Source organism: Amphibalanus amphitrite, unplaced genomic scaffold, assembly GCF_019059575.1.
Source record: "Amphibalanus amphitrite isolate SeventyFive unplaced genomic scaffold, NRLGWU_Aamphi_draft 001111F_arrow, whole genome shotgun sequence".
Lineage (NCBI taxonomy): Eukaryota > Metazoa > Arthropoda > Thecostraca > Balanomorpha > Balanidae > Amphibalanus > Amphibalanus amphitrite.
The window spans coordinates 146931-160790 of record NW_024882605.1 but is presented as its reverse complement, the minus strand read 5'-3'; the positions used below and the strand labels follow the sequence as shown (position 1 = coordinate 160790).

Below are 13860 nucleotides of genomic sequence, written 5' to 3'. Positions count from 1 at the left end.
GTGGGGCGCTCACAGAACGGCCGCCGCCAAGTCGGGGAACAACGTGACACGTGACTATAAGCAGCAGCACAAAGGCGGCGCTGTTTAAAAATTGGCTCGAAATGTACTTGTATTGATATCGTCCTAGCTAGTGTCAGCATATGTACAATCACATTGACTCGGTCAGTTCTACATAAGGGAAGAATACACATGTTTCATTGTTCTGACACTCGCGCGGTACACTGGACCCATGGCCCACACATTCGCACACACATACAGGTCTCATTCTGACTGGCACACCGAAACTCGTAAGGCGTACGAAGCGGACTGCACCGCATCTCGGACGGATAAGAACCATCCGCGAGAGTCCCCAGTTCGACTCGACCCGAACACTCCATGACACACGCTAAGTTTGGTGGGTCTGCACTTGGCGCCAGTGCGTCCCACGCCCACTGGATCCCCTGTGAGCTTTCATAGAACCCGGCCCCCTCCCTCGCGCTGGCGTTCCAGACATACAAATGAGAACGCCTCGTTCACCCCACCCCTCCCCGTCGATTTTCGTTCTCGAGCGTCCCGCCCTGCCCCCTGGAACTGTCGACTAATCTTTCGTTATGCGACTGCGATTCTCCGCACTAGTTATGCCAGTCCCTCCCTGTATGGTCAGCGCGCCCCACTCTCTCCCTCGGAGCCCTGTCGCGCTGGCCGGTAGTGAAGGCTCGCGTTCTGCGAAGCGGGCCTCCGGTGGGTCGGACTGAAAGTCCGTCAGGAAACACCATTCACTGAACGGCGCTGGGGCGAGTGACCCGTGCGAGCGGCGCCGGCAGACGCTCTCCGGCCGCTGCCCGCTACTGGCGCGCCGGCTCCCTCTGCCGCTCGTTCCCTTTCACTTGTATCACATGGTGTCCGCTGCCACGGCTTAGCACCACTACCGGCGCCTCCGCCGCGCCTGCTCGGCGGCCGACGCCGGCGCCTCGGCTCCAGCTGCTGGCGTCTCTGACGCCGCCGGCTCCTCTGCCGCCTGCGACTCCGGCTCGGCGGCCACCTCAGGCTCCGTCGAGACCTTGTCCACAGGGGTGATTGCAGGCTCAGCCGAGACTTCAGCCTCAGGAGCGGCTTCAGGCTCTGTCGAGACCTTGGCCTCAGGGGTAACATCAGGCTCAGAGGCGGCCTCAGGGGCAGCCTCAGACTCAGCAACGACTTCGGGCTCAGTCGCGACCTCAGACTTGTCCGCCACCTCGGGCTCGGGGGAGGTTTCAGGCTCAGTGGCCACCTCAACTTCGGGGACAGGCTTTACCACAGGGGCTTCGGAGGACGAGTCATGCTCAGCAGAAGGCTCATGATCAGCAGAAGCTTCATGGTCAGCGGAAGGCTCCGGCTCGGCAGAGGGCTCATGGTCAGCAGAAGGCTCCGGCTCAGAAGAAGGCTCCGGCTCAGCAGAAGGCTCATGTTCGACAGAATCAGCAGAAGGCTCCGGCTCAGCCGAAGGTTCCGGTTCGACAGAAGGCTCATGTTCGGCAGAAGGCTCCGGCTCGGTAGAAGGTTCATGGTCAGCAGAAGCCTCATGATCAGCAGAGGGTTCCGGCTCGGCAGAAGGCTCATGGTCAGCAGAAGGCTCCGGCTCAGCGGAAGCCTCATGATCAGCAGAAGGTTCCGGCTCGGCAGAAGGTTCGTGATCAGCTGAGGGCTGCTGCTCAGCAGAAGGCTTCGACTCAGCAGAAGGCTTCGGCTCAGCGGAAGCCTCATGATCAGCAGAAGGCTCCGGCTCGGCAGAAGGCTCCGGCTCGGCAGAAGGTTCATGGTCAGCAGAAGCCTCATGATCAGCAGAAGGTTCCGGCTCGGCAGACGGTTCATGGTCAGCAGAAGCCTCATGATCAGCAGAAGGTTCCGGTTCAACAGAAGGTTCCGGCTCAGCAGAAGGCTCCGGCTCGGCGGAAGGCTCATGCTCGGCAGAAGGCTCATGTTCGGCGGAAGGCTCCGGCTCGGCGACAGCCTCCTCGTCCATCATCATGCTCTCCTCAGCGCCGCTGCCCTCAACCTCCAGCAGCTTACCTTGCCGGTCGGCCGTCTTCTCCGTTACGGGTAGCCACTCTGCGTTGGTGTCTACGACACCGTGGTGCATCTCGTCATCGGCCAGCGACGGCGGGTTGACGGGATCTTCCGGCACCTCGTTCATCTCTTGCTCGGGGCCTGGTGTGGTGACTGGGCCGGCCGCGTCGAACGCCTCGTTCTCCCACTCTGGCTCGATGCCCATTTGTTCTCCGAGCGCCAGCTTCTCCTTCAGGGTCAGTTCATGCTCCATGTCAGGCTCTGCGGAAACGGCCGGCTCTGGCTCGGGCTCAGCAGTTGTCTCGGGCTCCGGCTCAGGCTCAGCAGTTGCCTCAGGCTCAGGCTCAGCGGTGGCCTCTGGCTCTGGCTCCGGTTCAGCAGTGGCTTCAGGCTCCGGCTCCGCTGTAGCGTCCACGTGATCCATATGCTCCATATGCTCCTCATGATGGTCATGCATATGGTCAGCCGCCTTTGCCTCAGGCTCTGGCTCAGCAGTGGCCTCGGGCTCTGGCTCAGCAGTGGCCTTGGGCTCTGGCTCAGGCTCAGCGGTGGCCTCAGGCTCTGGCTCCGGTTCAGCAGTGGCTTCAGGCTCCGGCTCCGCTGTAGCGTCCACGTGATCCATATGCTCCATATGCTCCTCATGATGGTCATGCATATGGTTAGCCGCCTTTACCTCAGGCTCTGGCTCAGCAGTGGCCTCAGGCTCCGGCTCCGGCTCAGCAGTAGTTTCGGGCTCTGGCTCCGGCTCAGCAGTTGCCTCAGGCTCCGGCTCCGGCTCAGCAGTAGACTCAGGCTCGGGCTCAGTGTGAGCGTCGTGGTCGTGTGCGTGATCGTGATCGTGCTCATGGCCAGCGCTTGTCTCGGGCTCGGGCTCCGGCTCAGCAGTTGCCTCAGGCTCCGGCTCCGGCTCAGCAGTAGACTCAGGCTCGGGCTCAGCGTGAACGTCGTGGTCGTGTGCGTGATCGTGATCGTGCTCGTGGCCAGCGCTTGTCTCGGGCTCCGGCTCAGGCTCCGCCGTGGTTTCCATATGATCAGCGTGGTCCATGTGAGCATCGTGATGATCATGATGGTCGTGATCATGGTCATGACCAGCGCTCGTCTCGGGCTCCGGCTCAGGCTCAGCAGTGGCCTCAGGCTCCGGCTCGGGCTCAGCAGTCGTCTCTGGCTCGGGCTCAGCGTGGGCGTCGTGGCCGTGGCCGTGGTCGTGGTCGTGCTCGTGGTCGTGATCCGGGTGGCCATGCTCGTGGTGGTCGTTCTTCCACTCCTTGTCTGCCTCGAAGGTGGACTCCTTGTGCAGCACAGGCTCCAGCTCCGGCTCTGAAACACACCGAGGGCAGGCGTTAGCAGAGAGCACCGGGGCAGCCGTGCGATGAGACCGACATAACCAGCAACGCGCCGCACACTTAACGCCAATGCCTACTGCGAATTGCGAAATATGCAATGTAATTTGAACTGAGGTCAATGCAATAAGCATTTCCGTACCGGCAAAGCCGTCACTTTTCAAACCAAGTACCCGGCTGTGATTCTGGTTGCTGGGTGCGGCGGAGGTCGATGCGCAAAAGGCGCTTCCGGTGGGAGGCCGTTCTGGGAACGCACGACGCCGCCGGCGGGTAGCGGGAGGGGTGAGGGGGGCACCGTGTATGCGATACGTGCGTCAAATATAGCCGACTCGGCTCGACATTATTACTGCCGCGATACCAGGGTCGAACGGAAATGAGCCCGGTGATCAGTCTTCAGGGCTATCGAGCACGCCATCGAACTGAAAATAAATTCAGCGGCCGTATTTCTGCAACGGAAACAGGAAGTGTCGGAGCGTGACAGGCGAAACGTGACTGGCATTTGCATGCACCTCGCGCGGCGGGATGACACTCACCGGGGCCGTGGCAGGTCTTGTCGTCCTGACCCAGCTCCATGCCCTCGGGGCACGAGCAGGTGAACGTCATCAGGTTCTTGGAGAACATGCACTCGTGTGAGCAGCCCATGTTGTTCTCGGTGACGCACTTATCCTCCATCGCTGAGGAAAGGGCGACACCGTTACAGTGGAAAGTTACCACTCGCATGCATGTCAGCTAGATATTCGACGGAGTATTCTGCTGCACTGCGCCATTCTGTTGATATCATCGTTAACTCCACAGCACTCTGCAATTACGCTACTACGATATTTTTGCTGCATTTTGATACGTTAACTTTGAAAACTTGAGTTGCCGCTCTTACTTCTATACCCTCTAGTCAGCGCCAGCAGTGAATCAACGCGCATATGTATGAGTGCATGGCCAGGTCCATATTCAAAGTCAGAATCAGGCTACATCGCCCGCTGACTCGTCCAGCCGAACACTCACGTCTGACGGCGCTCTCGACCACCTGGACGTTGAGACTGCTCTCCGACTCGCCCGACTCAGGGCTGAAGAACTCGGCGACGCGCCGCTGCAGCCGCTCGCTGACATCCTCGGCAGAGCCCTGCGCCGGTTCCAGCTCGGTCACCAGGTCATAGGCGGCCACCACGCTGCCCTCCCTGGAGAGGGGCGGGGACGGGTCAGCGGGGGGCGTCTGGAGCGATCCGACGGCCGTCTGGACAGCCGGCGACACGTACACTTCCAGACGAGCCGGCTCCGCGCGCTACAAAACAGGATTGTTTCTGAGAACGGCCGTCACCGGGGGGCATCCAGCCGTCTGTCGACCGGCGGGCGTGGCCATCCAGTGCGCGATGAATTGCAGCGCGCCGCGACTGCATTTCCGTCTGGAAAATCAAGCCTTGCACGGCGGGAATTTTATGTACGGCTGTCGTAAACTTCCGGCGACCGTGACGCGGGCCGGCCTGCACCGTCGATTGACCGGCCACATGCCTCATAGGTCGCGGACAGATATCTCATAGCTCACCCACCGGCGCCCCATAGCCCGCCGACAGATGAACAACACACAGCGAGATGTGCACGGCTGCAGCGCGCGGCGCTCGCCGGAGAGAGGCTGCAGATGCGGGGAGAGGCCTCGATACTCACGTGAAGCCGGTGACCCTGGTAGTGATCCGTCCGAGGTCAGTGCCCTCGGGCCACTGGCCGACTGAGTAGGCGATGTCCATCTGAGGGCAGAGCGAGGAGAGAGGGGGTTAGACGGCTCGCTCCCAACACTCGGGGTCGGCGTGGATTATTGTCAGACGGCCGGTGTTTGGCTCCGGGATTTGCAGCCGTCTGCCCGGAAGGCGTGGGGGAGGCACAGGCGTCACCCAGACAGAAATGCAGAGTTGGTCACATATACCTGGTCCTGGCGGAATCGGGTGACCTATTGCATTGGAAACAAATAAACACCACCACCGGGAATATCCATTCTGCCGGAACTCATCAGCAATCCCTCCAGAGATGGTGTCGAACCATCAGCGCCGGCCGCGCGTCGGGCTCGGCATCCATTCAGGCGCCGCGTTTGGACGCCTCTCACGTCACCAATGGCGTCACGGGTCGGAGTGTGGGCGTCGGCGGCCGACGGACCCGGCCCGGCCGCGCCGCCGGCCACCGATGGGTACGTGCCCGACGGACCGAGCGGCGCCGTGCCCGCGCCGTGCCCGCGCCGTGCTGGGCCGGGCGGCACCCCCGGCCTTGGCTGTGTGACGTAGGACGGAGGCACCGGGGAGTGCTCAGCGGCGGCCGAGGCCGCAGCGGGCGTGCCCTGGACCCGACGGAGCTGCGCCACGTCCGCCAGCGAGCTGCAAACCGGGGGCACGACGGGGCGGAGGCTTCGGGTTGATGAAAGGGTACGTGTGGTTTGGATATTACGTTGCATGGGGGTCTACCGGGAGAAATAGCATGCGATGCAATAGCGGATTTGCCGATATAACGCCCCCAATCACCATACATGTAAAGCTAATAGCACTGATCTCGGATCTAACATCCTCTTTGATAACTTTTTTAGTAGCATTTTTTGTCTCGCGAGTACAAAATAACCCTTGCTATTAGCTGTATCCTCTTCCGGATGACTTACCGCGCCGTTTCCGTCGAGTAAGTGGATATGCGACGCGGTACCTGTAAGCTGAATGGCGCAGTTGATCGCTCAGCGGATGTCCCGAGTGGTCTGCTACTCTCGGGTCGGCTCTCATCTCACTTAGCATGCTCGCGACGCACCGGCATGGCAGGGCGTCAGCCCGACGGAAGAGCGCGGCCGACTCTGCCATTTACATAACACCCCGCTGTGCAGTGAACTCGTTATAGCCGGTATAAAGGCTTCCGGCGGCAACCCGGAAGGACAGCACCGGGAAGTTGCCGGAGACGTTTGGAAAGTTTCCGACGGCGACTGCGGACTTGTGTGTCGTGTTTGATCTGACTGGCTCGTGGTGAACCGACCTGTGAACGAGTTTGTTCCTTCCTGTATGCCACAGGTTGGCGACATATGAGGCGGGGAAGTTTGTTCGCGGAAGCACACGACGGCTTTCCGGCCTCTCCAAACGAACTTAAACCTTTGAGCCGGTGTTCAGTTGCTGCAATGTGTTTCATATGCACTTCTAATGCTCGTCATGTTTGTTATGAACGAGTGATGACATTGAAAGTCGCTATCAGTTTATCAACCAGGATGTCATTAGACGACACCAAGACTGCTGCAAACATTCCAGATGTTTAGTTGGGAATGCTACCGCTACATCGAATATCTCTGAGCAGTCGTGCAGAAGAAACATCGCAGAGCACTTACAAGACTGGCCACAAAAATGATGAAATATTTCGATTATTTTCCGGGGTTGCGAAACAGCTTCTGGAGGAAAATCCACCCGCAAAATGTTACCGCAAGTGGCATCGTCAAGTTTTACCCATACTATTTGCAACCTTATCATTCCCGGCATCTGGAACATTTTGTCGTGACGTTTATATGCAGTCATGCAAAAACTTGTGCTGACTTGGTAAATAGATCCATCGCCTGTCTGTGTCTGCGTCGGGCTCAGCCCGTTACCCTGGCCAGACATTTGGTGGTGCAGACCGGAGTGCTCGGCGGGTTTCGTGTCATTGGCCGCTTCCCGGCGGCCGGGCCAAGTGGCACATCAGCGCAGCGATGTATCCTCATTCCGGCTGACCGGCTGTGCTGCCGCGGCGGGTAGGAGATGAGAGCGGGGAGGTCGGGTGGCCTGCCATATAACCGTTTAACATCCTACGAATAAACTGACCAGCCAGCTGCCTACCCGCTCAATGAACTTATCAACCTTTGCAGCCAATCAAACCGGCTCCAGTCCTAACCCGTCAACCAATAAACCAACGCCTAACCACTCAACTTATCCTTTACCAATTGATGTTTATTCATTATTCAATTTAACCAGTCAGACAGCCGGCCAACCACCTACCCATCATCTGGCTGGCTGTTGAATTGAACCTCTAAGCCATCCACACACACACACACAACCAAGCGGCCTCTTGGCTGCCCATCCGCCCCACTATCCAACCACTCTGTTCGACCGGTAGCGGTACTTACCTCTCGCTCGATGTCTCGGGCCAGCTTTTTGTACTCCTTCGAGCCGGGGTCTTCCAAGGCGTCAGTAAACTCGGTGTCTAGTCGTAGTAATCCAGAGAAGGCGTTGGCAACTGAAATGCACACACATACAATCAGCTCAGTGACCGGCTAAGGTAGATGGAAAATGCGAATTGTGCATGTAATTAGGTAAGTAGTCGGCTTGGTAAACATGGGCAGCGTGAAACACTCGTATTTCCCGACTTCCATTGACAAGGAAACGGTGAGTCTCACAATTAACCGTCTTCATTCCAGCTAACAAGACAGACGAGGGTAATCTACCGTTACGAACAGTCTGAAAGCGTCCATTTCCCACTGTGTCCGCCGTCGCACTCAGCCGGCGCTGGGGTGTCCCAGTGTCCCGGCGGGGGTCACCTCTCGCGGCGCCGCACCTCTCAGGGCGCGCCGGGAGGGCCGGACAGGCCGGCGCGGCGGACAGGGTCACCGAAGGTCAGTCCGGCGGCGTGGGACGGCCGGCGCTCGCCGCTGCACTGATGGGGGCCGGTCAGGAAAGGTCAGCGGCGCGACGCCGGCGGCCGCACGACACGTGAGGATAGCGGCCGCCGTCCAGACAGGGGTGAATTGGGACACTGGAGGCGTGGGGGATAATGCCGGCCAGACAGGAATATTCGGACACTGCCTGGTGCGTGGGAAATAACAAACTGCCGTCTAGACTTGGCGCAACATGGGGATATAGGTAATGTAGGTAGCGTTATTTGGGGAGGACTAGGCTGGGTCATTGGCAATAAGGATTCTGATGCGGTGGGCGGGTGAGGCTGAAGTTTGGGCATGAGACATTACTTCTTTTCTTTAAATAGTGGTGGTTTTCCAACCAACTTTGACATTTGCTGGCTGGGGAAACTAGTTCAGACAAAAGTTCATTGTTGCTTTTCATATAATCGCCTTGGTCCATCCAAGATTACTTTACCACTCGTTCATCGCCCCTAGAGCTGAGAGCGGGATGCAAAGCGGAGCGGCCTTCAAGGATTATTTGATTGTTTCTAACTGATGGCTCGTGATCATCCGTTTGCTTCTGCCAATACAGTGACGCAATAGTTGCCTCTATCACAGCTATAGCGGCCCAGTAATGTTATCGTGGCGTCTGCACCAGCCCACCCGAGGCCACGCCCGCCCATTCATCCCACACGCCCCCACGACTTTCATAATGCCCGGCCGGGCGCTGCAGACGATTTACGACATGTCTGGTGGCCGTTGGGCAACTGAGAAAAGAATGTGGACTGGCTGCTGAACTGAATTCAGCGACCCGTAAGAAAAAGGTGACTGGGTGTGTTATGAATTGAGCTGCACACGTGGTATGCGAGATGCGCCCATTCATTCGAGTCGAGCTGTGGGGGATGTTCTTTTGTGGTTACCATGCAAATCCTGTTGGCAAGCGACTGAATTTCACAAGAAAGTAACGCCGTTGTAGCTCTGATACGTCCGCGGAGCCAGAGGGGTGCAGACGGATGATGAAGGACCTGGCCTGACATCTGGCGGCGGGTGGCGATACCAGGGCACCCTGGCGGCGGTCGGTCGAACTTACCAGGGTTTTCGACAGGTTCGAGGGAGGCCAGTGGTTGGTTCTTCTGCAGGTCAGCCGCCGAATCATCGTCGCCGCTGAATGTGCCAGCTGCGAACACAGAAGAGCGTCACAGAGTGAGACGGGTGGGGCATGCTCTACTAGCTGGAAGACATATTGGTACAAAAAGACAAACGTACGAAAACAGTGGAAATCGACGATCATATTCCCGCATCCACATTTATTTGCTATGCTATTTCTTGCACAACATTTAACCTGGCTGAGGCATTTAAAGGCGGTGGAATTTATGTTCTAATGTGAATGTTATTAGAACTGGATGTTCAGCAGTATCGAGACTACTCCTTTGCGAGCTGTATTGTCAGCAAGTGCGTACTGCGCGGCTTAGCAGTCAGCAGCCAAGACATTGAGGCAACCAGTTCGGAAGCAAGTTTCAGAAGAGCATAGCTTATACTTACTGGAGAGCAGCACGATGAAGACGAGGACGGCGAGGATGACGGCCAAGATGCCGGCCCAGCACAGCCAGCGCTGTTTGGTGTTGCCCTCGCGACCGCCCGGGTAGTACTTCTCGCCCCTGCGCACAGATGGCAGCACCGTCAGCACACAGTCGAGTAAGTGATGCGTGGAGGCGCCACAGTCACTGGAACAGCGCTACGGTACATAGTCGGTCCTGAGATGACGAACAAGGGTGAGAGGTGAGCAAGAGGTATATTTCGAATGTGAATAACAGCCCGGGATCGACAAGCGTTGGGAGTTCACAGGTCAACGATTTGAATGGCAGTAAATTGCGCCCTCAAGGCCGTTCAGCCTCCGGGAACGACCTGAGACCTGAGGACTTCCTGTTTACTCCTGAGGAGCGGGGGTTCAAGATGCTGCCGATAAAGCTCAACAGCACTCTGAAGCTATTATCGAATGACAAAACGCTGGGTATGAGGATTCAGATAACGCCAAGAATTCAGATAATGACAGAGACGGTGAAGACGGTGAACAGAGGGGCCAATGTTTGCGCCGTCTCTCAACAGCACCAATCGGCGGTCGCCGTTCACAAATTCACTAACCGCACCGTTCCGATTTACAGTGTGAGCCCCGATTGAGCCGCTCACGCCTGTGCAATATTTTGCAACCGGCTCTCAGGGCCAGAGCTATTGTGGGGTCCAGTTACGTTATTAAATACCTCCAGTGCAATGGGCGACCACTGAATGGTTAGAGGGCGCAGCACTCGGGGCTCATTCACCACTGGGTCAGCTGCAGTCTGGAGTGACTGTCCACTAGCCAGGTTTAAACGACGAAACATGGCGATCCGAGCGCCCACAACACCACTTTGCCTCCACCTACTTGCTACAACGACGGCCGTTACTTGGAAAACGCGCAATCATGCAGAAAATAACCACAACAACGCAATATTCTACCAGCATTACACTAATGTGCTACTTGAATGCTACGCTAGTTAGTCTGCTCTGCCCTACTGTGGAAAATCTTTGCGAGTTTGACTAGCCTGTTGTGCCGGGCCGAGCTATCTTGGCTGCAGTGAGTTGGCCCTGGGGCAAAATCCGCGGTCTGGAATGTACGAGGGCTCTGGGACCGGATGCGGTGATCTGGTGCACCCTCCGACTCCAGGACTCTACGGCTCCACACACTCCCCAATGGACTCAGCGACTCGACTGGACCCGGCAGGCAGTGATATTTGACTGATTGACCTCTACTGTAGCGGACTAGCATGTGCGGGCTCTGCCCCTGCTGACATTCTCTGCAACTCTCCCCACCGCTATTGCTACCGACAGGTGCCGTGTTGCCAAGCCGCTCCCGTCCATGGAGAGAAAGTCGCCAACGGAATGGATGGTCAGCAACCATTGACTGCACAACCTCTGCGGTGATGTCATGTCGATTTTCTGCGGGGTGTTATTAGTCCATTACTCTCTGCTGGGGTCGGTGTGCAGCTGACCGCGGTGCCGACCGGCATCGGTCCTGGGTGCGCTTCTCTGACTCGATCGGTTTTATCGACAAGTTGGAAACAATCTGTGATTGCAGGGTCCGTCGTGTCTATGAGCATACTACAGTTGCATGTACCTCTACGGTGCCTCTGTTACGGTGCCGAGCTCGGCGAATACATCACAGGGCTGGTGTGGGGGCTCACGGAGCCACGGCAATCATACCAGCGTCGGGCGACCTCCGCCAGGTGCTGCGGGTTCAGCGTCGGCAGACTCTCCCGCAGCGCCCGCTGCAGTCGCGGCCGGCTCTCCTCCGCTGCCGGTGCCGATGGCTCGCTGTTCCGCCGCCGGCCCAGTCCGGTCAGACCGCGCCGCAGCCGGACGGCCAGTCCGTCCGGCGCCCCCGTGTCTGTCCCAGTCCCCGGTCCCAAGTCCAGGCTCTGCCGGAGTCGGGCGGCGAGTCGACCACCAATTCCCGCTGATCCGTTGGCAGCTCCGTTGGCTGTGCCGTTCTCAGCGCGAGACTGAGGGTCCGCTGTCTCCGGTGCGGTCTTGGCTCCTCCACCGCTGAGAGTCCGTCGCAGGCGAGCAGTCATCTCGGCAGGATCGAAACCCTGCCGCAGTCGCTCCAACCAGCCGTTGGTGGGTTCGTTCTTGTCTCTGGCACCGGTCTCCGGATCCGCCTCCGGTGCTCCCGTCGGAGCCGGCGGTGAGTCGCCGGTGAGCCAGCCGCGGGCTCGTTTTCTGATATCCTCAGTTCGGGGCATCCAGGCGGGGACGGGGATTGTCAGCCTCAGTGAGCGGCGGCACTGGCGCTCCCCGGTCGGCGGTCGGCGCTGGATCTTGTGGGTCGGACACGGCGCCGAACAGTCTCCGGAGAGAGCCGCCGGCGTCAGCAGCACTCCGCGCTGACCGGGGGCGGCCGGGGCACGGCGCTGCGGCTGCGCCGGCCGACGCGGCGCCGCGCTGCTCCGGAAGTGCACCACCTCCTCCGGGTCGTCGATGGAGAGCTGCGCCGGCAGCGACGACCGCAAATCGCCGTCCAGGGAGCGCTCCTGGATGCAGTATACGCCTGGGGCGGGGGCGGCTCGGATCTGAGGAGCCCACTGGTCGGCCTGTATCCGCCATTCTGAGTGAGGAGGACTCCTCTCGGCGTCAGAGTGGGACGCACGTCCCGCGAACGGGTCTGATTTGAAGTAGGCAACACTTACGTCGTCCGTTGTGAACATGTCATCGTAGAAGTCCTTCGGTACGCTTGGAAAATGAGAGGCATGGTGTTAGTTTGGTCTATTAGATTAGTTGTTAGTCTGGGAGACGAATGTCATGGGTCAAACACGAGCACAAACATTGGGTTAGTTGTCGCTTCATCCCGAATTGCGTGATACAACCGGGTCGCATTCATTCAGAAATAACACGCACACCTGTATCACGTAAAAGAGGCGGTAGTTGGGACGATCCCCCGCCGTCAAAAACAATACTAACGACTACCTGTGCGTGCAGGCACGCATGCAATGATCACGCCGCGCTGACAACTGCATTACGCGCTCTGCAGACAGGCTGAGTGTTATATCTGATCCTCGACTGCACTGGGATTTTTAGTCTGTGTGTGTAGTCCAATATGGCTCGTTTTAGGAATCTCACGCTGGGTTTGATACGCGCAGAAGGAACAGGATGAAGAATGACCGGTTTCTACTGTGAAAAATAACGAAGTGCGTAGGACGCGAGATTTACTTGGAAAAGAGAAACGCATCGATCCGCTGCGAAACGATACGTTTGCCCGCGTTTACCACTATTGAGTAGGGCTGATAATCCCGGGACTTTTTGGCAATCCCGGGATCCCGGGATTTTAGAAATGCAATCCCGGGATATCCCGGGATCCCGGGATTGAGCAGTTTTTATTTTAACCTGTCTACAAAGCAGAATTTTCTTGCAATATCGTATGTACCGGGCTTCTCAAAAAAGTTAGACGATTTTATAACTAACGTATTGAAGGGTGTATCAGTGTAACAAAACATAATTGGGTATCACCTAAAAGCCTCATCAAAGACATTTCGTTTGAGGGGATTTCGATCCTCGGCAGTCGCCTTTCTGAGCCGCGCCGAGGTAATATTCGAGATGATTCCCTTTTTGCTCGATGCGCAGTTAAGCCCGGCGCAGCGCGACCTCTGCTACAGCACGACCCATGGAAAGCTGCAGACGGCACACCGCTGACTTCACTGCATCCTTATGATCTTCGGAACTTTTTGGGTGGTTTCGGTACACCTGGGACTTGAGGTGGTCCTATAGGAAAAAGTCCGGTGGGGTTACGTTCGGAGAATTCGCCGACCACGGGCGTGTCTCGAACCTCGAGATCACGCGCCGCCCGAGACGCTCCCACAGCCCCTCCCGTTTTTCTTTAGCGGTATTGGCGGGGCACCGTCTTGCTGGAACCATTGGATCTTAAGCGTTTCCGGATCTCTGCTCATCCTGCAATTGCAGAACCCTCCAAAACGTCGCCAGAGCCACCCGATATCGCTGACCATTGACAGTCTGAGTAGCGCATCTCTCACACGAGTGGTGTTCGCCGTGAGCTTTTGATTGGGTTTATGGCCGCCGCTGTGTTCCTTGAATTGCGTGAACCTATTGTTAACACTTCCTCGAGCCAGAAACTTGTCAAAAATGTGGAAAATTTTGTTTCAAGATGTTGCTCTCTTTGCCCTAAAGTGTTTGCGGATCTTCCGTGGTGTCGAACCGACCGACGTAGTCTGGGAAAGCATAATTTCACGAGTTTTGCTTTTACTTTCTAAGACCACGGCTTCATTTTTAAGCTCAAATCATGGTGTCATATAAATCTACGAAAAATTCTCCGTTTTTCCACGTGCATTGATTTTGCTTAAATGTTGTTAGGGGTCCTCT

At 57.5% G+C, this 13860-nt stretch overlaps 1 protein-coding gene and 1 long non-coding RNA gene across 3 annotated transcripts in view; one reads left to right on the top strand and one right to left on the bottom strand.

Annotated features, from left to right (window-relative positions):
* The window catches only part of LOC122370227, a 40270-nt gene that overhangs the window by 1745 nt on the left and 24665 nt on the right, over positions 1-13860 (top strand). The window lies entirely within an intron of this gene.
* LOC122370226 (cell surface glycoprotein 1-like) overlaps positions 97-13860 on the bottom strand; it is a 47559-nt gene continuing 33795 nt past the window's right edge. The window contains exons 3-10 of one of the 2 annotated variants that reach the window (XM_043345647.1): positions 9496-9611; positions 9044-9130; positions 7465-7574; positions 5022-5101; positions 4365-4537; positions 3899-4039; positions 2723-3342; positions 97-2524 (exon numbers count right to left, since the gene is read on the bottom strand). In XM_043345647.1, the coding sequence (XP_043201582.1) occupies positions 905-2524; positions 2723-3342; positions 3899-4039; positions 4365-4537; positions 5022-5101; positions 7465-7574; positions 9044-9130; positions 9496-9611 (2947 nt within the window). In that variant the 3' untranslated portion in view covers positions 97-904. Of the gene's footprint in view, positions 3343-3898; positions 4040-4364; positions 4538-5021; positions 5102-7464; positions 7575-9043; positions 9131-9495; positions 9612-13860 lie in introns of both variants that reach the window. The other variant, XM_043345646.1, reaches the window with a different exon arrangement.